Source organism: Phoca vitulina, unplaced genomic scaffold (assembly GCF_004348235.1).
Source record: "Phoca vitulina isolate PV1807 unplaced genomic scaffold, GSC_HSeal_1.0 scaffold34, whole genome shotgun sequence".
In the NCBI taxonomy this organism is placed as follows: Eukaryota; Metazoa; Chordata; class Mammalia; order Carnivora; family Phocidae; genus Phoca; species Phoca vitulina.
This window is the reverse complement of record NW_022589737.1, coordinates 5,556,489-5,580,508: the sequence shown is the minus strand read 5'-3', so window position 1 is coordinate 5,580,508 and position 24,020 is coordinate 5,556,489. Positions and strand designations below refer to the sequence as shown.

General features: G+C 48.3%; 1 protein-coding gene across 1 annotated transcript in view; it reads right to left on the bottom strand.

The window, feature by feature from the left end:
• ST14 (suppression of tumorigenicity 14) overlaps positions 1-21,952 on the bottom strand; it is a 39,955-nt gene extending 18,003 nt beyond the window's left edge. Inside the window, exons 1-2 of the mRNA XM_032426377.1 lie at positions 21,813-21,952; positions 305-464 (exon numbers count right to left, since the gene is read on the bottom strand). Of these exons, the coding sequence (XP_032282268.1) occupies positions 305-464; positions 21,813-21,893 (241 nt within the window). The 5' untranslated portion in view covers positions 21,894-21,952. The remainder of the gene's footprint in view (positions 1-304; positions 465-21,812) is intronic.
• Positions 21,953-24,020: the final 2,068 nt, after the last annotated feature.

Genomic DNA, 24,020 nt, shown 5'->3' with positions numbered 1-24,020 from the left:
GGTGGTCAGAGGAAGCGACGCCGTCCCCGCCGCCATCCTCAAGCTGCCCTCAGCAACCCCCAGGGAGCGAATGCCAGGAGGGGCCAGTGGACACATGAGCCTCTGGGCCAACACTTCTCCCTTATGGCTTCAAAGAGCCAGGGGAGACAGAGCCCTGGACCCTTCCTCATCTGCCCCCCATCTGCACCCCCGTTCTCTCCCTCACGTCCCCCGCAACCGGTAGCCCCCGCATCGCTCCACTGAGAGGGGAGGTACAGCCACCCCCAAACCACCCGTCCCAGAGCCACCCCCTGGCTTTACTCACACTGGAAGTGCCACACCAGGAAACAAGCCACGAGAGAAAGCAAGAATAAGCCGACCAGCATGGCCACCAGCACCACCCAACGCTTCGGGCCCCGCTTCTCAACCTTCTTGGTGTTGTTGACTGGCAGGAACTCCACACCTTCCTCAATGCCGTTCATGCTCTGAACAGAGAAATGCAACACAGCTCAGACACTCTCCCTCCCCTCAACAGCCTCCCCAGCCCTGCTCCAAGAAGAATGTTTACCCTTTGTAAGGTCCTGCGTGGAGAAAAAAGCAGGGAGAAATGAGAAGTGGCCTTCTCATCCACGCATCCCCGTGTCTGGGCAGCACCACACATGTATCGCTTAAGAATTGATAGTTTAAATGAAAATGAAACCCAGTCATGGAGGCTTTCCACTTAAATGAATCATCTTTGACGCAGGTGGATGCCCGTGTGTGGGGAGAAAGGGCCATGCCCGGGGCCATGATTGGCTGTGTCAGCCTCTACAGGCAGCCTCTCCTTCAGCTGACCCAGCCCTGGGGCGTGGTGTGAGAGCCCCTGCCAGCTCCAGTCCCCACTGATCACGGAGGGGGAAGGGGGGCAGGAGCCTATGGGCCGCACAGAAACCGTACACCCTACCCAGTGGCCTTGCTCTGCCAATGTTTAACCAGCCCGAAGTAAAAAGGCAGTAAACCCGGGCAGCCCTGCCATGCCACCGTGGAACCAGCCACTGATTCCCGCCTCAAGTGTCCCAGTCTGGAACCTCAAGGTGACATGAGGCCAGGTCTCTACTGGAATCCACACCCACGCTCACCGGAGAGCAGGAAAAGCAAAACTTCCAACAAAGAGGACAGCAGCTTACCTCCTAGGCTCCTCCCAGTCAGGGGCTCTCCAGGAAGAGAGGAGTATGAGTATGGCGGCTGGGGTGTCTACAGGCCCGCAATGACAGGGAGGCAAACTCTTCGGCACTATAACACACTCTGTCTGCCCTAAACCCCGGAGAGGAGCTCTGCCCTTTCAGCTTTAACTACTTCAGACCCATTCCAAAAGGGTATGTAATCAAAGCAATGGCCCCCACCCCCAAATTCCACAGATGCGGCCATTTTAACAGTTTCCAGATGTGATTCTTCTGGTGTCCTCCTAATGCTCTCAATGATGTGCTTGAACTGACATTTCTTGATTTGTTACATTTAAACATCATCTATTAACTTCACCATTATAAGAGTCTCCCCATTCCTGCCACCCTGGATACTCATATTTCTGTTTCGTAATTGGTTATTTTTGTGACCCTAATATTGCATACAGAAAAACACCCCATTGCTAACTCTACTTTGGTAATCATATTGCAATATATAAATGTATCAAATCAACATGTTCTATACCTTAAACATTACACAATGTTCTATGTCAATTATAGCTCAATAAAATAAATTTTTAAAAAGGAAAGAAACACAGCCCAGAGGTGACCACCTAAAATGCTTTCATGATCTGCTTATTGTGGAATATATCTCCATATTTCTAAATAACACTATCTCTTGATTCATCTATTTAAAATATAAGCATCTGACTTACTATTATGATAATTTGAATTTTAATATCCTTTCTTTGTCTCACCCATCCTCCCAATAGTTATAGGGCTAAAGGTTTTTTTGTTTTTTTTGTTTTTTTTTTTAATTATATCCACACTCTATATTTTCATTACAGTTGGCCCTTGCAGGGTTAGGGGTATCCACCCCCTACACAATCAAAAATCCACATGTAACTTTTGACTTGCCCAAAACTACTCACAGCCCACTGTTGACAAGAAGACTTACTGATTAACACATATTTTGTATGTTATATGTATTACATATTGTACAATAAGGTAAGCTAGGGAAAAGAAAATGTTAAGAAAATCAGAAGAGAAAATATATTTATAGTACTATACTATATTTATGTATTAAAAAAAAAACCCACATATAAGTGGGACAACGCAATTCAAACCCGTGTTGTTCAGAGGTCAACTGTATTAGTCTTTGGAAATAGTGTTCACTATTGTTTCCTCCCCAGTACAACTAATTTATTTCTCCTGCTGCAAAATTCATTTACTTGGGTTTCTTTTTAACATATACCCAGGTCTTTCTATACAGTCTAAGAGCTCTGTAATATTTTTCTACTCTTCCACACATAAAGTCTGTCAAATACCCTCCCACTTCATTTTTTCCTGGAAGCTTCCCTTCCTAGAACTCTCTGCCCTTTCCTATAGCTATTGTCTGGAACTTCCTGCAATATCACCCTGGGAATTTCCTTCCTCTCCCTCTTGTATTAAAACCCCTATTTCCTGGATTCCATGTGTTCATCTTTCTTGGCTTGCTTCATTTTGGTGGAATACATACTTCAGTAGCTTCCCAAGAGAGAAAATTTTTGAGACTTTGCACGTTTCTGAGTACCTGACACACATTTGTGGATAGTTTAGCTGGGTATAGACCTATAGGTTTCAAATAATTTTCACTTAAAATTTCGAAGGCTCCATTGTTTTTTAGCTTCTAATTTTGCTTTTGAGAAATAAGATAACAGAACAAATCCATTTTTTTTCTTATTCATAATTTGTTATCCCTATCTGAAAGCTTTGAGGATGTGCTTTGAATTGGGTCTTTAAATTTCATTATGCTGAGCTCTCTCCACCTGCCCTTTGAATTTGGAAATTCATTTCTTTCAGTCTGGGAAACTTTCTTGTACAGGCATACCTTGTTTTATTGTGCTTTGCTTTATTGCAGTTCACAGATAACACACTTTTTACAAATTAGAGGTTTGTGGCACCGTATGTCAAGCAAGTCTATCGGTGCCAATTTTTTTTAATTTTTTATAAAATTTTTTAAAGATTTTATGTATTTATTTGTCAGAGAGAGAGAAAATACAAGCAGGAGAAACAGCAGGCAGAGGGAGAAGCAGACTCCCTGCTGAGCAAAGAGCCTGATGCGGGACTCAATCCCAGCACCCTTGGATCACCACCCGAGCCGAAGGCAGATGCCCAACCGAGCCACCCAGGAGTCCCTATCAGTGCCATTTTTTCAACAGCATTTGCTCACTTCCAGTTTCTGTGTCACATTTTGCTAATTCTTGCAATATTTCAAATTTTTCATTATTATTATATCTGTTATGGTGATCTGTGATCAGTGATTGTGACTCACTGAGAGCTCAGATGATGTTTGACATTTATTAGTAATAAAGTATTTTTAAGTTAAGGTATATAGATTGTTTTTTAAACATAATGTACACTTAATAGACTACAGTATAGTGTAAACATAACTTCTATAAGAATTGGGAAACCAAAAAATTCATTTGACTTCCTTTATTGTGACATTTGTTTTATTGCAGTGACCTGGAACTGAACCCACAATATCTCCAAAGTATGCCTGTATTATTTCTTAAATTATGTCTTCCCCTTCATTTTCTCTAGTCTTTCTGCATCCTATTATATTGATTCTCTACTTATCCTTCCTCTATTATCCACCTCACTTTTTTCTTTTTTAAGTAATCTCTACACCCAACACGGGGCTCAAACTCATGACCCCAAGATCAAGAGTCGCATGTTCTACCAACGGAGCCAGCCAGGCACCCCCGTCTCATTGTTTTTTAACTTTTCCACTGAACTTTTCATTTCTGCTGTTAACTCATTTCCAAGAGTTCTTTCTTGTTGAATTTTCCTCTTTCTTGTTCCCTGAATTTTGGATGCAAAATCTTCTCATCTTTATATTGCTATTAAGTACTTTTTCTCTGTTTTTGACTTTCTTTTTCATGTTGAAGACTTTCCTCAAATGCCTCAGGGTGTTTGGTTGTTCATTCATATTTAGGAATGAGGTCCTAAAAGCAGTTTGGGAGCTCTGTGTGTATGGTTTGTCACCAGTGGCTTTGCTGTAGGCTACAATTAAGTGGTTAGCCAGATTTTTTTACTAGGCACTCCCAACTGTTAAGCTATGTCTATCTTTTCTATGGGATGGTTTAATTGCTCCAGAGAATAATTTTCTAATCTCCTGGATAGAGTGATTTAAACCCAGCCACTAGCATTCTGAAACACATGAGAGAATAGGCCTTTGACTATTTTTCACCCCTCACTACAGCCTTCCTCTATACCTAGTGTCCTCAAGTCTAGAGAAATCAATTTCCCATTCCTTATGGGGGACTGGTGCGGTAGGGGTATGTTTGTTTGGGATCGAAGTGGGGATCTGGAGATTTCTAACAATGCCCTTCCCCAGCTCTCCTCTATCTCATAGCCTGAGCCCAATTTCTGAACCTGGGAGAGGACATTATCAAAGAATACTGTAAGAATATTTCCAAGAGCTAAAGAGAGGCACATATCTTTAAATTCAAAGGGCTCACTGAATAGTAAGAAAGATAAATGAAAGAGCATGCTTAACTAAATATATCACGATGAAATTTCAGGACACCAAGGACAGAGGAGATCCTGGTGTTTTTCCCCCCTCTCATATTTTACATTTCTTTGTCATTTGGTTCTATTCTGGGATTTTTTAAATTTACTCTTGTGAACCTTCTATGGAATTTTAAAAATAGCTTCACTGACATACAGTTGACACAAAATAAACTGTACATATTTAAAGTGTGCAATTTTTGGCATATATATACACCCATGAAACCATCACCACAATCAAGATAATAAACATATCTGTCATCTTCAAAAGTTTCCTCTTGGCCCTTCCCTCCCATTCCTCCCTGATTCCCTTTCCAGTCCCAAAGCAACCACTTATCTGCTTCCTGATTTGTTTTCTAGAACTTTATAAAAATGGAATTTTACAGCATGTACTCCTTATTGTCTGGCTTCTTTTACTCAGCACAATATTTTGAGAATCATCCACGACACTAGGTTTATTACGTTAACAGTGCATTCCTTTCTATTCTTGAGTAGTATCCCATTGTATGTATATACAACAATTTGTTTACTTATTCATCTGTTGATGAACAGTTGGGGTGTTTCTAATTTAAGGCTATTCCAAATAAAGCTGCTATAAACATTCCTGTACAAAACCTTGTATTGGCATATGCTTTCATTTCTCTTGGATAGATACCTATGAGTGGAATAGCAAGTTTGCATGACAGGTTTTTTCTTAACTTTGCAAGAAGCCACCAAACTGTTTCCCAAAGTGACTGTATCATTTTACATTCCCATCAGCAGTGGACGAGGACTCCCATCGTCCACATCTTATCCAACATTTGGTATGATCAATCTTTTTCATTTTAGTCATTCTAATAGATGTATAGTGGTATCTCACTGTGGTCTTAAGTTGCTTTTCCCTGATGACTAATGATGTTGAGCAACTTTTCATGTGCTTAAATTGCCATCTGTTTGTCTTCTTTGGAGAAGTGTCTTTTCAAATCTTTTCCCTAGTTTTTTAAAATTGGTTTGCTTATCTTCACATTACTGAGTTTTGAGAGTTCTTTCAATATATTCTGGATACAAATCTTTTAACAGATACATAATTTGCGAAGATTTTCTCCTAGTCTGTGGCTTGTATTTTCATTTCCTTAACAGGGTCTTTTGAAGAAGAGAAGATTTTCATTTTGATGAAATTCAATTTGTCAAGTTTTTCTTTTATGGATTGTGATTTTGGTGTTGTATCTAAGAAATCTTTGCCTAATCCAAAACGACAAAGATTTTCTCCTATGTTTTCTTCCAACAGTTTTAGATTTACATTTGGACCTATAACCCATTTTGAATTAAAAAATGTTTTATTTGGTGCAAGGTATAGATGAAAGTTCTTTTTCTTTCTTTGTTTCTTTCTTTCTTTTTTCATATGGATATCCAATTCTTCCACTATAATTTGTTGCACAAACCATCCTTTGTCTACCGAGTTGTCTTTGCCTCTTTATCAAAAATAGGTTGTCCAAGGGGCGCCTGACTGGCTGTTGGTAGAGCTGGCAACTCTTGATCTCAGGGTCATGAGTTCAAGCCCCCTGTTGGGGACAGAGCTTACTTAAAAAAATATTTTTTTTAATTATTTTTTAATTTTTTTAATCAGTTGTCCATATATTTGTGGGTCTATTTCCAGACTCCATTCTATTCCATTGCTCTCTTTAATAATGTTTAATGTGACAATAAAAAAAAAAAAAAAAAAAATGTTTAATGTGGGTCTATTCCCAGATCCATTCTGTTCAATTGACCTCTTTATGTATGTTTATGCTAATACCGCACTGTCTTCGTTACTGTAGCTTTGTACATCAAAACACTTTTTGTTTAAGATTTTATTTATTTACTTGACAGAGAGAGACACAGTGAGAGAGGGAACACAAGCGGGGGAGTGGGAGAGGGAGAAGCAGGCTTCCCGCAGAGCAGGGAGCCCGATGCAGGGCTCGATCCCAGGACCCTGGGACCACGACCTGAGCCAAAGGCAGACGCTTAACGACTGAACCACCCAGGCGCCCCCAAAAAAGCTTTTGAAATTCTAAGTGAGTTTAGCCAGGTTGCAGGATACAAAATTAGTACACAAAAATCAACTATATTTCTACATATCAGCAATGGCCAACTGGAAATTTAGAGAATTTTTAAATACTATTTATAATAAATATGAAATACTTGGGCAAATCTGACAAGGGATATACAAGATCTGTACACTAAAAAATACGAAACTGCTGAGAGAAATTTTAAAAGACCTAAATAAATCAAGTGATATCCCATGTTCATGGATTGGAAGACTCAATATATTTGGCTATTCTCCTCAAATTTGTCTAGAGATTCAATATAATCTTGATCAAAATCTCAGCAGGCTTTTTGGAGAAATTGCTTAAGTGCTTCTGAAATTCATATGGAAATGCAAAAGACTCTGAATAAAAAGAACAAAACTGGAGGACCAATGTCACCTAATCTCAAGCCTTATTATAAAGGCAATGAATCTTTTTTTTTAATTTTAAAAATCATGTATTTCACTTCCAAGACTGATGTTTTATTCTTTGACGGTTACTTTTTAGAGCAGACTTTTCTTATTTTATGAATGCACTACCTTCTTGCTCTTTCTTAGGATACTAATTAGATTTTTTTTTTTCTTACATTAGAACTTTGTCTTCACCTTTCTCTTTCAGGGTGTAGATTTTCATTAAATGCCCAATGGTCCTTGGTAGTCTAATCAGGTTTATAAATGAAAAAATAGTAAGGCTCTGGCTAGACTCTCTGAATAGAGTATGTGTATGTTTACATGTGTTAGGTAAAATGTAACAAAATAATACCTTATGAAGTTTATTTTCAATTTTCAGAGTAATTGCACAATATTTTCTTACCTGATGCTCACAACAATCCTGGAATCATTCATGACTGGTGCCATCACTCCCACTCTATAGATAAGGCAGGGAGAAATGATGACTGCAAGCCAACAGACTTGGTGGCAGACCCAGATTTGAGCCTGGTTTTCTACCTCTCAGTGTGATCTGCTTCAGGAACTCAGGAAGCAGGTATTAAGGGAAATGGAAAGCAAGCTCCTTGGGAAGGGGAAAGTGGCTGACAGCATGGACAGTGGATACCAGGGGCCACCCCCAGCCCTGCTATACAGCAAAACTGTCAGCTTTGGGACTGGCTCAATGGCAGGGCTTTGGTTGTCCCTACAATGTGAATTCTGGGGCTCCACTCTGCCCAGACATGCTGTTTAATCAGTAACTAGACTGCTTCCTTTTATAACCCTACTCTCAGCTCCACTCTTAGGCATATTAGAGATCATCTTGCCTAACCTAGTCACTTTATTGATAAGGAAACTGAGGCTGACAGAGAGGGAGTGACCCGTCCAAAGTCACAAAGGCAGTGAGGTCAGAAAGCTGCAAAGCCGAGACAAGAGCCATGCCCTTCCAACCCCACGTGGGGTTTCAGGCCTGCACATGATCCATCCACCTCCAGAGGAGGGGGTGACGGGGAACTCCCATCTACTAGGTCTCAATTGCATACATAACCATCTCTCCGCACGTACCAATCTCTCTGCAGGGCCATAAAGCCAACGGGAGACAAAGTATGCCAGTCCCTGCTTCTGCCTCTTCTTTCTTTCATAAAAGTAAACACATTAGCAGGTGTACATAAAATCTCAGTGCTGTGAAGCCAGGTGCTTGCTTATCATGAATAGAGATAGAGGCCACAAAGCTCTTGTGGCCAGTTCCCACCAGCCAGCTCAAGTTAGATCACGGCCAGAGTCCCCAGAAACACAGGATGGCTCAAGACCAGCTCAAACAAGAGAGCAAGGAATGACTTCCCAAAGGACAGATGCACATAAAGGGCTTGGAGTACACACACACTGAAAACCAGGAGGATTGAAGGGGTAGAACCCAATGGACAGGCTGCAGGGACAAGCTCAAATTACCACCATTTCCATCCAACTTCCTGGAGGCAAACAGGAGGTACAGTCAGAAATCCAGGGACTGTCCAAAAGAAAATGACTTAGAGAAGGTGTGTGATGATATAAGAAAGACTCTTGCAGTCACCGGACTCCCATCAAGTAAAAAACTCACCAGACCTGAAAGCTAAATGCTAAGGAAACAAAACCTGGTGTCCAAGTCAACCAAAAAAAAATCCTTCCACTTTGAAAGGAATCTTCTCCTGGGTCCCCTGTCACCAGCTCCAACTCTCCAGGACCCACCCTGTCACGGGCTCCAGGCACCAGCAAATCCAAAGCCAGAACCTGCCATTGTAGCTCAGAATGTGCTCCTCACTAGACAAAAAGGCAACTGGTAAGTGTGTACATTTGTAAACAGCAAAAATAACACCGACTATCCAAAAATCTACACAAGATTTCAATCAGAGCGGATGGGGGAAAAAAAATTAATCTTCAGGCCAGACTTTTTTTTTTTTTTTGAAGATTGTTCCTCATTTGGCTACGGCTGGGTGGGACCTGATGGGAAGGCAGGGTATGAAACTAAACACTGAAGAAGTCACTCGGAGTCCTGGGATGACATCACACAACAACTGGTAATCTGCTTCTGCCGCTGAAGATCAAGATCAAGGGAAGAGGTGATGTCACCGGCTGGAGACACAGGTGTTCTGCTCTGGCCTGAGATGAGGGCAAGGGTGGCTGGCTTCATGTGACACCACCAGCTCTGTCATTGACTTGTGGCAGATGCTCTTCGCCTCCAGCTTCGGTGGCTAGTGTACCCACCCCTAGATGAGATGGGTCCCAATTCCACCATCCACCACACAGCACAGTCATGCAAACATCCCTCAGATTGTTCAAGCAGGAAAGGACAGTCGGAGCCTCTGCAATGGTTTTCCGAGGTGAGGAGGTATTCTGTGGCACTCAAAGAAGCCCTCCTTTGCAAGGAGCAAGACAAATCCAGCGTAACTCCCCGGGGCCACCCCCCTGATGCCGGTTTGAGTCCAATCCTGGCCAAAGTCCCCAGAAACACAGCATGGCTCAAAGTTACCTGACACAACAGGGCAAGGAATGACCTCCGAATACGAGCGCTGTATTGGTCATCCTGGGCGATACTGAGCACAGACATGCACAGAACTGACCCACCAGAGGTGACCCTGGAGAAAGGCCTCTTTTTCCAGTTGCTGATTAAGAAGGGAGGTGGGTCCCTACGTAGCTGGGCTCTCTCCAAACTCAGCTGCTGTGGACAGAGAACGGCCAGCCCATGCACAGGCTCCCCGAAGGCAGAGGCTCCCCAGTGACCAGCACAGAGAGGACACTTGATTTGTTCAGCACGGGATGACCGAGGGGACAAATGAGAGGGGAAAGAAAGCCCACACTGAAATCCTCCACCCACTCAACCACGCCGAGGCAATTGATCCCACAGAAGCTAGGAGTCTCAAGAAACCCACATGAGGCTCCAGTTCCCATGATCATACCACTTCAGCATTTCCCAGGCTTGTCAGGTCATGAAAAATCATAAAAGAATAAAATAAAGCAAACACAGTGCTTGCCCGGCATCCAGATTCCCAAGGCCCTCTCCCTGGAGCTTCTGATACAGGAGGTCAGGGGCAGGGCTCTGGCATCTGGAAGTTTAACAAGACCCCCAGGTGATTCTTAGGAACCTGACAGTTCGAGAAACGCCGCCTGCCATTTCCCAGAGGCTGCCTGCCTGGCTCACCCACTTCCCATTGCTGTGAGCAGCCTGCGAGGTTGAGTCTCACCCGCCCTATTTTAAACAACCACCTGCATGCGAGGAACCTGCTCTACGGGCTGGGCTTTGCTTCTTGCCCTGGGACCCTCCCACAAGAGGGTCCCCGAATAGGGGATCAGCGTCACCCCGAAGTCGCTGAGGCTGCCACCAGAGCTCCTCAGAGAGGTGCACTCCCAGCCGAGGCCTGGTCAGCAGGCGGTGGAGTCCCTAAACCCTTTTTGGTGCCCAACCCTCTCACCCTTGCCCTTTGACCCCGTCCCTGTCCTCAGCTGCCACACCAGAAGCAGCTGCTGGGAAACGGGTGAGGCTTTGGGGCCCCAAGGAGGATCCAGAATTACCTGTGGATCTGTGACCATCTAGGGGAGCAAAAAGCTGACCCACAGCCAACAGTTTCTACTTGAAGGAAGTAAATCACAACTCTGCCCACCTGGTCGGAGCAGGAAGGAAAGTCCCCGGGGCCTGACTCAGCCACCGTGGGCGCTCTGTCTGCACCGAGACCCCATAGTGCTCTCACGGCCAGTATCTGGCTGCTTCAGGTGTCACGCCGTGCCCCCTCGCCAGACCCTGCCCACACAGCTGCGGGTTGGGGCCACACACCCCCACAGCAAGACCCCACAAGGGAACAGAAAACAGACGGAGGGCAGGACCACCAGATCCAAATCCCTTCTTTCCTTTTTGAGGGGTCGGGTTGGTCATCACCGGGATGAGGGGTCAGGCCTGAGAACCCTGAGCCACTGGGGCAAATATTTCTCACTGTGCCTCAGTTTTCCCCCTCTAAAAAGTGGGTTAATAACCCCTTACAGCCTTCTAAGTAGAGGTGTTGTAAAACATAATTAGCTGATTCCTGCTAATGACAGGCCTCCCTACTATCGTCCTTCGATTCTCATTTCTCCACCCACAGTCCATCAACCTGCCTAAACCGACCAAGGCCCATCCCTCCCTCTGGTCTCGTCGAACAGCCTGAGTTCACGTTCAAACATTACAATGAAACAAACAAAACAACCGGGCAACCTCAAAGGTAGCCCGTGTCCCCTGCCCTCTTGTCACTCGCCCCTGACCAAAAGCACCAGGAAGGCCTCGTGCTCCCTTCCCAGCTCCCACCCGTCCCATCCTGCCCTCTGAGCAAGGCGGGGACTGGCCTGGGGGAGAGAAGGGAGCCCTCCTAGGGACCTCTGCACCCGCTCACAGCCCAGAGGCGACTCACCTAGCAAAGCCATCAAGTCTGCCATCTACTTACATTCTAGGCCTCGGTCTACATGTCAAGTTTCCGGTCATTTCCAAAACATTTTTTAAAACATTAAAATCCATTTCAGGGGCGCCTGGGTGGCTCAGTCGACTGAGTGGGTGACTCTTGATTTTGGCTCAGGTCATGATCTCGGGGGTCCTGGGATCAAGCCCCACGTCGGGCTCTGCATTCAGCAGGGAGTCAGCTTGGAGATTCTCCCTCTCCCTCTGCCCTTTCCTCCCCCCTCTCAAGTAAATAAGTCTTTTTAAAAATCCATTTCTAATGCAATTTTTTGCAGAACCTCAAAATAATAAAATAATAAACAGACTGGTTCAAGTAGCCTCAGGACCCAGAGGGTGTCCAGACTTCCTTGAAACATTGCCTTCAAGGTCTGGGACAGGTTTCCAAGCCACAGAGTTAGACAATGCCTAACGCAAGGCCTTCCTGAGGGCTATAGGAAAGGGGTCAAAGCCCACAGAGGCTCTGGGGACGCCGTGATAGTTGCCAGGGCCCTCACCCCCATCGTCCGCATGCCTCACAGCTCCGGGAGGGACGGAGAGGCCACCACAAACATATTCATGATTTCTGTGCATCTTTGTGCCACGTTAGGCATTTTAAATACAAATTATCTCTAATTCCTACGAGTAGGTGTCATTTCCAGATGAGGAAATGCGTAAAGGAGGGTAACATCAAAACCCCAGATAGCTAAAAAGTGGCAGGGTGCAATTCCAGATTCCAAAGCCGGTGTTCTCAGGACACCCTGCCGCTTCTCGAGGGGGTCAGCTATCACCCCTTCTCCCCCAGTGTACAGACAAGCACACTGAAGTGAGAGAGGAACTGCCTTAAAGAACACTCTGCAAAACTCCACCTATGACAAAACCCATATCTGGGGCGGGAGAGGTGAGAGGGCTGGCCCAACACTGTATATGCATTTCACCCCTTCAACACTGGCCTAGGGGTGTTGACTCCCCCCACCTCTGACTTTGCCCCCAGCCAGGAGGCCCCCACACCTGTAAGGAGCTGGGATGCTGCTCCCATCCTGCCCACTCAGAATGGCTCCGCTCTCCTCAGCACCTACCAAACCCACCTGCCCTCGAAAACACAGCCCAAGGCTCTGCTCCTCCAGAAAACCTGCATAGACCACCTTCACCCACAGTACTTTCTCTTGGAACCTCACCTCCCTTATGACCCATACCAGCCACTTGGCATCAGTGATACTCCACTGCCATGCTAAGACCAGGCAGTCCTAGGGGGTCAGGGTACCCCCGTTTCTTCTTCATACTGCTTCTCTCCCCAACCCCCTCTATGACCTTGCCCAGAGGTAGCACTTGATTGGTTGGTTGATTGAATGAGGGACCTCTCTTTCCATAGCCACACTTGGTTAGCCTACCCAGGGCAAGCTGGGAATCTCCCAGGTGCCAGGGCCCAAGAGAGTTTCCAGACTCATATCTCCAAGGTACCTTCATCTACCTGGAAGGGGAGAGAATGGTCAGTCCACACCCCAGGGTTCTGTTGACAGCCTCCCAAGCTCTTTGGTGTCAGCCCTGTCCTGGCCACCTGCTTTGGGCAGCCCCACCTACGTATGGACCCTCCCAGCCTCTTCCTCTCCAAGTCTTCAATTAAATGTTCCCCCCAGGACACAAGCTCTTTTGTAATTCAATCTCTCCTTCCAGATCAGGTGGGAGCGAGCCCCACCAGCAGCCCCTGCCCTACCCCAGGCTCTTCATCCTCCTCCGTCTGCCTGGGCCCGTCTGCCTGGGCCCGGTCCTTAATCTCCTGAGATCCTCTTCCCGCCCCGGCCACTCTCGCCTCTCCTGCATCCCCCTCCCCCGCCCCATGTCCCGGACTCAGGGGGCTGGGGGATCCGCAGCAGCACAACCAGAGAGTACACCCGGAGTGAAACGAGAGAGCCAAGAGGTGAGGGCAGGGCCATGCAATTCTTTTCATTCTTTTCCTCGACTTCTCACTGAACCCACATTCTGATTTCACAGGCTGGTGCTTTTTTCATTTACTGCATTTTTTTATTGAGAGAACTACGTTCACGTGCAGTTGTAAGAGATAACACAAGAAGAGATCCCTTATACACTCTGCCCAGTTTCCCCCAACGGTAACTTTTTGTAAAATTGTACTATTATACCACAACACCGATATAATCCACTGATGTAGGTTTCTCATTTTACTTGTACTCATCGGTGTGTGTGAGTATTAAGTTCCAGGTAACTGATCACGTAACTGATCACGGGCATAGGGTCCTACAGCCGCCGCCCTTCTGTAGCCACGCCCACCTCCTCCCCGCCCCCTCCCCGCTGATCTATCCTCCCATTCTAAAACCGTCCTTTCAAAAATGTTATATAAATGAATCATCCAGCATATAATCTTTTAAGATTACTGGCTTCTTTCACTCAGCAAAATTCCCTGGAGAATCATTTGAGTCATCGCAGGCACCAAGAGCTGGTTCTTTCTATAGCTGAAAAGTATTCCACGCACGCACCCCGGTCTGTGTAACAGCTTTTCCGTAAACCCTTTGTAACAGCTGCCTGGGTGGACCCAGGGATCTGCAGAAGTTAGTGCGAAAGTCCCAAGCCCACCTTGCTTCCTGGAACTGACTACATTCCCAAAGCCTCTGCTCAGGCACGTTTATAGAGCAATAAACCAAACGGTCAGTGTGAATGAGAGGCCTGGATAAGCAAACAGGAAAGCACGGCCCTGCGGGGAAGGCGCCTGGAGGCCCAAGTCCACACTCTCGGGAGCCAGAATCCCTGTGGTGCAAGCAGAAGGACAGGAAAGAGGTGAGAACTGCGAAGTGTGTCCTTGGAATCACGTTCTTAGAGCTGAGACAGACTGTAGACACCATCTCATCTCCCATCCTCCCCGGGCCATTCTTTGGACTGGGGGCGCCCGGGAGGGGGGGGGGGCGGGGATGATAATATTTTCCTTTTCTGCCAATCTTAGGAGCTCTCCGTCACACCAATGTGATCAGCATCACAATAACCCCTGTACATTAGCATTACAATAGAACCGGCCAGATTGCTCCCGCTCTGGACAGCTCCTGAAAGACTCCGAGTTGGCAGTCATGCTCTGAGTCTGCTCCTGATCTGGCTAAACACGTTCCACTCGATGATTCAAACGATGTGTTTTCTAAACCTCTGGCCATCCACAACCTCACAAGTAGCAATGTTCCCATGAACACATGGTGCCCAGAATTCAACAGCATAATTCAAACACGGACCAGCCTGGTCTCCACAGGGGCTGTTTGTCAATTACCTCCCTCTTCCGCAGGGCTCTATCTTCATTAATCGTCCAATAATACATTCAATTAGCACATAAAAAGAATAAAAATAAATAATAATAAACGATGATATATCCACTTGATGAAAGCTTATGCAGCAATCAAAAATGGATTTTCAAAGGGTAGGTAATACCATGAAAAAAACTCTAAGATACAATGTTTAAAAAAAAAGTCAAAAAGTATATAAGCACTTCCCATCCCTCTAAACTCAACTCTGGTGTCTCCCAAGGAGGGCCCCTCCCCCTCTGTTTTAGTCAGGTGACTTCCCACGGGTTCCCTAGCACCCCAAGCACCCCCCAGTCCCAGCCTCTCACCATCTCAAGGTCAACCACCTGCTCTTTAAAGATAGGAGAAACAGGCTGTTTTGTTCCACAGTCCCAGCATGGGTTAACACGGTTAATAAATGTTTCACCCAGGGGTGCCTGGGTGGCTCAGTCAGTTAAGCGTCCGCCTTCGGCTCAGGTCATGATCTCAGGGTCCTGAAATCAAGCCTCGCATCAGGCCACCTGCTCAGTGGGGAGTCTGCTTCTCTCTCTCCCTCTGCCCCTCCCCCTGCTCATGCTCGCACTCTCCCTCTCTCTCAAATAAATAAATAAATACAATCGTTTTTTTAAAAAGAGACTGTGGGAAAATATAAGCCAAACTATTTATAGGGGTTAGAAAACCCAGGGGAAAGAATTTCAGAGGAATTTTGCTTTCTACTTTGCGTATTTCTGTATTGCTTGATACAAACAAACAAACAAAACAACCTTCCTAACTTTTGTATTCAGAAAAAAAGCAACTTTTTTCTTTTAGAAAAAATGCATAGGCAATACCAAATTATAAAAATGTCTTTCCAGGGCACTTTCCCCCATTTCTCAATTCTTTTTATTTATCTGAGTTATCCAAATTTTCTTTAAATATGTATATCTTCATCTTTTTAATAATAATTTTAAAGGGTCTAACCAAATAAAAATACGGGGAAGGAGGAATTTCCTTTACATTTTAGGGAGCCACGGAACATGCCTGGCTTCTACTGAGCTTGCCGTTGACTCAAAATATTGGCTCTACCGTGGTGTCCAGCTTGTTCCTTCTCAGTCTCCTCCTCACATCCCAACCGTGGGAGGGAGGTAGTTTTGGTTTCCAGCGTTAGGGTGGTGCACTAAAGCACAGCATTTACTCCGAAGGCAGATGGACACGATTCCTGACACCCCACCATGCAGGCCGTCCAGGTCCTTCTGACTCAGAATTAAGTCATCCAAGGTATTGGCCTTTTCCTCCAAGGAGGCTGTCATCTACACAGCTGATAAGCAAATGCTCCAAGACTTCATGAGAATTGTTAGTAAACAAGAAAAGGCCCAGAACCCAGGAACTAAGCAGAAGCAGCCCCCAGGCCACGGCATAGAGTGACGTGGTCCGCGAATGGACCCTCTTGGGCACAGTTGTTGTCAGACCTGAACCAGACCTCACTCTTACTGTCTTCTAGCCCCTGGGCCTCCACCACGCCAAGCAGATAGAAGGCTGGTACAGAAATTCCCCAGGACACAAACTGTCTCCGCAACAAGGAACTCGATAAAACATATGCATATGGTAAGGCAGGTAAGGGGGCATGAAAAATGTAAACAACCCGATTTGTTGGCTTGGGTAGGCGAATCTTTGCCTTTTTCATTTTAAAACTGCCTTTATGATCATAATCATGTGTATAATAAATAAAGCTACATTTTGTTCAAAGGCTTGCTGAAATCACATCTCCAGCCAGTTTCCTGGTCTACCAGATGAGTAACCTCACCAAAAGGGGAAACCAGACAAGTTTGGTGTGAGAGGTTTTTGTGGACTTGTGTTGCCGCCTGATGCTCACCCCTCTCTTGTTTAATGACGTGTTCCGGTATTTTGCTGGGGATATGCATCAATCACCATCATCCTTGGAATACAACTGTATAATGGCTTTGCGGTTAAGATCTAGGCTTTGAAGTCACACAGATCTAGGTTTGAACCCTGGTATACCTCTAATTGCCTTTGGGCCATTACGCAAACCTTTGGAGCCTCGGTATTCTCATCTGTAAACTGGGCTTTTTTTCCCTTAGTTGCTGTGAGAAGAGAGAGAGATGATGAACTGAAATACACATACTGACTGATGGGTAGAAATGGTTGTAATCATAGTCCGATCTACCTTTTCACTAACATCACCAAGTCAGAGAAACAAAGGATCTGAGATTTTGACCAGTTTGCCAACTGTCCCAAGGAATCTAAGGATTCTGTTGCTAAGCCTGAACAGAATAAGCAAGTTCAGAAAATATGAGATTCCAAGACAGAAATTTTAGTAGAGACTTGCTTCTGGAAAAGTTCTTAACAAAGAAAAAGAGGCAATTACTATCTGAGAACTCTGAACAAACCCCAAACACCTCACCACGGTCCGCCTGAGTGAGAATTCTCGGAGAAGCCCAGAAATTCCCATTCCCATCTGCGAATTGGCCATTATAATTCTGGTAAGCCGCCAACGTCTCAGCAACATCCTAAGAAGAGAAATCCAGTTTCTACCCAAATCAAACTAATCCTGACCCTTAGTAATCCGTCCAGTCCCGAACGCACTGTCTGACGCTCCCAGTAGGCCCAGTACAGCAGACTGAGCTGGGCTTCAGATTCCAATCCCACTACTGTTTCACTCTGTGACCTTAGGCAAGTTACTTAGCCTCTCTGTGTTCCACTTTCCTCACCTATGAAGGGGGGATAATAATACTAAGAGGTATATAATACATGGTCTATGCTCACCAAATGCTAGCAATGATCTCAACACTCCAGCAGCATATGTACAATGTCAGAAGCAACATGTTTAGGCCCTGGGCTGAGGGGCTGGGTCACACTCTCTTCTTCTACGAACAGACTTTCTCTCTTAGGAGAGACAGGAGCCAACAGTCTGGGCAGGACCAGAGGCCAGAGAAGGAACTGATGCCAAGGGAACTCCAGCACCACAGCAGCCACCGTCCACGGCCACGGCCACAGTGCAGGCAGCCACAGCCCCTGGGGGTGCAAGTGAGAGGCCCAGATGGGGGAGACTGTGATGATGCAGTGCCCCACCAACAAGCCGGCTCTGGCTACTTCCATTCCTGCATGGATGGAGAAAGGTCCTGCCTGGAGGTTCTTGTATATGGCTGCATCCTTCCCAAGGCCGATGACTCAGACCCCCCCCCCCCCCCGGCACGGCGGACGGTCCCACAGGTTTAGACGCCCCAGGCTTCTGACTTGGGCAGCGACTAAGCTAGGGTTGTCTTCCCTGCCTCAGTTTCCCCATCTTCTAAATGAAGCCATGAAGGTCCAGATCTTCCCAGGACCAAGGTACAGGGAGGCCCCCTGGAGTATGTAGGCTCCCTGTTCATTCACAGTACCCGGGAGGCGAGTCCCCACCTAAAGAACCATCCCAGTTTCCCACTGCCCACCCTCCCGGCTCTCCCCTCACCCCCTGCACACACCTTCCCAGCACAGGGGCCTCTGAGAGAGCCCGGCACGCACTCAAGAGAACCCAGAAAGAAGGAAGTTGTTTTAAAAAGTTTTGTGTTGTAGGGGGGGGGCAGGAGGAAGAGGGGAAGGAGTCAGTTACAGTGGTCATGGGCTCACATTTCCTTCCCGTAGAAGGATCTTTCCCATAGAAGGTGCATAAAGGGTGCTCTCATTTCCCACAACTCCTCTAAGACAGTCCCTGTGGTCAGCAGGGCAGGCCGGCTGTTCTGGGAGGCCAGCGCCCCAGCGCCGGCCCGGGTTCTTGGCCTCTGCGCATGCCTGCTACCGATAAGACAGCACCTTCCTGTTGGTCGCTAGGCCTTTTCCAACTCAGAAATCCAACCTGTGTGATGTGTACACCACCCTGCAACTTACAAAGGGCTGTGATGTAAAGTATCCCTTTTAATCCTTGCAACAAATCTGTAACACACATGTCATCCCCATTTTATAGTCACAGAAACTGAGGCTCAGCAGGAACCTGCCAGGAAAGTGGAGGCACCAGGTCTTGGCTCCATCATGTTGGACGCTCCGGCCACCACATCACAGATGGCCGCATGCCCCAGTTCCCCTACCCTGACCCTTCGGGCCTGGGGTGGATGCCTCCTACGTGATGCCCGCCCCCCCGCCCCCGGCTTCTCTGGAATCTAGTGCTTACCATTCACACAGAACTTAATTCCCCGTATCCCACGCATACTGGGTGTTCCCTGCAGGCAGGGGCTCCCTGACTGGGGTCTGTCTCAGCATTACTGTTCAGTGCCTGGCACTTGCTGTCAGTGGGTATCTAATAAATATTTGTTACATGGATGAGTGAACGTGTGACCAGTTCACAAAGAGATGACTCTCTGAATAGCCGCAGCGGTACAGCTTAGCCCCCACACCTGATTTCCCAGTCCTGGTCTCCACACGCCTAGGGGATACTGAGTCCCACCCAGGGCACTCCTGACTTGAGATGGCACCAATGGATCCAGCAAATATTCAACAAGGGCCCAGACACTCAGTGAGGCAGGCTTCCCAGTTCTCATTGCTGGCCATAATAATTGGCATCTGTACACCTGCTATCATGGAGGGAGGGTTCACACAATCCCCAGACACAATGTGTACGTCAGGGCCCTGGGGACAGTAGGGAACACTGAGGTGGCCACTTCCTGCTTGATGGGAACAGCTTGGGGTGGGGCAAGGGCTACAGTCATCGGCCTGGGGAAGGATGCAGCCATATACAAGAACCTCCAGACAGGACCTTTCTCCATCCATGCAGGAATGGAAGTAGCCAGAACATGGCACTTGAAAGCGATAGTCCCCTTGCAGGGCTCAGCATGACCCAGCCAGGCTCTGCTGACACCCAGGGCAAAACCAGGGGCAGCAGCCGCACCTGCTGATCAGGGAACAGGTCAAGGCCGAGTCTGCAGACCCTGACGGCAAACACTGCAAGGTGATCCGGGGAACGAGATTTCTGCTAAGGCATGGGATGGGAAGGAATATCTGAAGACTTCCTGGGAAATGGAAACGAGCTTTGGGCATAGTCAGCTACTTTCTTCAGGACACACTGCATCACATCTAATTTTTGCACATGTCTCTAAGCATGGCTCTCAGGACTGTGATTTCCTTAAGGGAAGCAATCATCTCTTATTTGTCTTTGAGAACCCTTCCTCCAAAAGTTCCTGGCCTGGGATCAGGTACAGAATTGGTTCAATGGAGCTTGGCAGGAGAAATAACATGACAGAGTGATCTGTGTGAAGGAAAATCGCAGAATCAGAGGTGGAGGGGAGAACCCAACGGAAGAGAGCACGTGTGAGCTTCACAAAAGATGAGAAAACCAGCAGGGACCAAGGGGAAAAATAAGCAAGGGCTTGCAAGTGACAAGAGAAAGCTGGCTGTCGGGGGCTCCAAGAGGAGTGTGGAGATGAGCCCCAGGCCTGGCCCCTGGTCAGGAGGGAGTGTGGGTGGAGGGGCTGCACAGACAAGACGAACCCCAGAAAGGGAAGTTGAGGGGGAAAAAACAGCCCTGAAATAACAAATACCAAACAGCAGGCCCTCTGCTGAGGAGGAAGGAGGCTAGAGGCCCAGCAGGCAATTCTCAGGGATTCATAAACATGGCAGTTACAGAAGGGAAGATAAAAGGCATACATGGGGTGAACCGGCCAAGCGGGGAGGCTCAGCAGGAACCCAGTCCCAAGCCTCCAGGCTGGCTGCCCTGTCCGTGCTTCCTTCCACACAGGGTGGAGAAAACAAGAGTAACCCAGCCTCGGTGGCTATTTGGGATCCGGCTAACCACAGCAGCCCCAGGATCTGGTCTTCTGCAAACTCCCTAAGTCACCAGGCCCCCCCTTGGAGAAAAGGAATTGATTTCAGAGAGCTCCAAAATGTGGCCTGACTTGGAGCAATGGCCACAATGTGGGGCAGCAGATGTTCCTGGATCAGGACAGGAGAGAAAGTGAGAGCTGGTGGTGCAGCAGAGCCCCCCATCATTTGCAGAGGGGAAAGCTCCCTCCCAAAACAGCCCCTGCCTCTCAGCGCCCACTCAGCATCCGCTGTGAGCTGGAGTTCACCCGCATTTTGGGAAACCCGGGGTTCCAGCTAGACAGAGGTAGAGGCCTGGTTGCTAGTCCCGCCTGGATGCTGCCACCTTGGTGTCCTTCAATAAAGGAACAACCCATCCCCAACTCTTTGCATTAAGGTTTAATGTCCTTGAGATCTTTCAAGAGGTCTCTCATTGTTTTGTCTGTCAAACAAGAGCTGCGGGCTTTGGGAGCTTCCAAAAGGCTCAAGACACATGTTCTCACATCCCTTCCCAGAGAATCACCTTCCCAAAGAGCTCCATCCCCTCTTTGAGGAGCCCAGGCAACCCCAACCCTGGAGTCCTTAGCACCTTAGCACCACCTTAGCTCTGGTCTCCCAGTTGCAATCTACAAAGGTCACAAAATGCCTTCTGACCAGGAATGAAAAAAGCAAACTCCTGCAGAGACCAAGGATGGCTCTGGTCCAAAGCCCCCTAGAAACCTCCCTGCCTTGGCCCAAATGACCCCACTCCGTGCCTCCACCCCTGGTTCTTTTTCCTGATGTGCACTAATAGCGCAGAGTTAATGGAGGGACCGAGATGGAGCCCATTTTTCGGGTCAGGGAAAGGACTGAGCGGGCAGGAAGGTCGGGGGAGAGATTCGGCGTCTCCAAGGGCCTTGGGGTTGGCGCCTCCACCGTGGCCGGCTGGCGCGCGGCAGGGCTGGTACCAAAGGTCCGCCAGGCACTCGCCGAACAGGAAATTCCACCTGTGGGGCCGGCCAGGGGCCGGCCAGAGCCCGGGCCACAAATGGGCAATGGAGTGGTTCCCTTTGCCAAGACAAAGCGCGGCGCTGCAGCGCCCGGGGCCCTCGGCGCCCGCTCGCATCGCCCAGCTCCGGCCACTCGGGGTGGCCTCCCGGGCCCCGACGACGCGCCCGAAGCCCGCGCCCCTCTCCCACCTGAGGCCGCGAGCTGTACTTGAGTCCCGCGCCGAGGTCCTTGGAGCCCCCTCCGCCCTTGCGGGCCCGATTGCTCTTCATGGTCCCGGTGGCCGGCCGCGAGTCTCAGAGGCGTGGTCCCCGTGGACGGCTGGCTCCCATCGCCGTCGGGGCGCGGGGGACGCGGAGGGCGCGGGGCGCGCGGGGGCGCGGGGGGCGCGGGGGCGCGGGGGGCGCGGGGCGGGCCGAGTTCCGGTCGCTGCCCGGCGTGCCGGCCGCCGGCGGTCGCTCTCGCCCTCACTCTTCCTGTCCCGGGCAGGTAGTTTCAGGGTGTGGCCTCCCCGGGCCCGCCCCGCCGCCCGGCCGCCTCGCCGGCTCACCCTTCCCAGGCCCGCCGCCCCCTCGGCCGCTGCCGCCCCCTCGGCCGCTCCCGCCCTGCGCAGGGCCCCGGGGAGAAGGGGAGCAGCAGGCCACGGCCCGGAAGGTGAGGGACAAGTAAGACTCGGCGACCTGCGTGGTGGTGGCCATTAGCATTAACCATACGGGCCCAAGGCGAGTAGCTAAGAGGAACAAAAGTGAATGCACCGCTCTCTTCCCCTCCTAGAGGTGACCGTTTGCCCCGGGAGACAACCCTTCCATCCTCCTCCTTGATGCCAACCATGGTTTCTCTCCCTCCCTCTGGCGTCTGCAATCTCTCGCCACCTTGCTACATGACTAGGCCTCAATTATAACCCCATCAAACCCAAACAGAAACCAGAACTGCTCCTTGACCCAGCCTCCCCCTCCAGCCACTGCCCTCCGTCCTCATGGCCGTGGCCATTGCTGCCCTGTCCTCTCTGCTAGGAGGCCCTTACTGGGGTCTGTGTCCAGCTCTCCCTGGCTGGGTGACCAGAGACTCCAGTTGCTCCACCAAATGCCATCTTACCTGTTCCCAGCCCCCTTCACCTATTTGCCACTTCCCGTACTGATTGATCCCATCCTCAAATGCTCACCCCTTCCCTGGATTCTGGTCCTACTTTCTGGTCCCTAAAGGTCAAGTTTCCCAAAGTTGTCTCCTCAGCCTCCTCCGCTCTTTTGCTCCCCTTTCTGGACAACTCATCTCATCTAATGACTTCAAATAGGTTAACTCTGCCTTCCTAATGTTGACATCAGGAAGGAGTGCTGGTTCTGCATTAATAATTGCTCGAGAACTTCTCCATTTGTGTTCTCCTGGTATTACATAGTCAACAAATATTACTGAGCACATATTATATGCTAAGCACTGTTGTAGGTGCTGGGAAACAAGAGTAAACAAAATAAAAATCGCTGCTTTCCAATCAACAAGCCCCAAACTTCCTTCCCAGACTTGGCCATCTTCCCCTGGCTATAATAGTAGTCTCCTAGACTCAAAATCTTGGAATTATCTCTGACTCTCCACCCTCTTACACATTGTATCTAATTAGTTCCAAATCTGGCCAAGTCTTTCTCTCCAAGAGCTGACAGGTATAGCACTTTCTTTCCTCCCCCTTTCAAAGACCCCCTTGAATACAAGCCCTCATCACCCTTTTCCTGGATTTGTGTAAGAAGCAAATGGATCGCCTGTCTCCAGTTTGGTGCCCTCTGATCCCTCCTGGACACAGCAGTCAAGTTACTCTTCCTAAGCCACGGCTTCTGTAAAACCTTCCCTGTCTTCTGGATCAAATCCAACCTCCTTAGCATGACTCTCACAGTGTCACCTGTCTTCTTTTGCAGCCTTGCTGCCCCACATTCCTGTTTGGACCCGGTCTCTGCAAACAGACTTCCCAACATGTGCACCTCTCCTAATGCTCCTCGTGCACAGAAAAGCCCTTCTCCTTCACACCCGTCTCTGCACATGGGGACAGAGTCACGCACGGTAGTCATGAGTGTGTTGTCATTGTTCACTGGGTGTTTTTCGTTTTCTGCCTTCTGGGCACGGGCTAGGATTGCACTCCCTCCCCTTTGAAGTTAGGTGTGGTCATATGGCCAGCTGTGGACAAGGAATTGTTAAATGAGGAGGTAAACACCACTTCCAGGTAGGAGTACAAGGAAGTAATACACAGTCCCATACCCTCTTCCCCAGTGAAGTACGTGTTGAGGTAAGATCTGCCCTCACCCTGTGATCGGAGCGGCTGCAGTGAGCAGAGACTCTCGCTGATGGGCATCGGCTGTGGAGCATGAATGAGAAGCAAGCTCCGGGCATGGTAAGCCCCGGAGAGTTGAGGGTTGTTC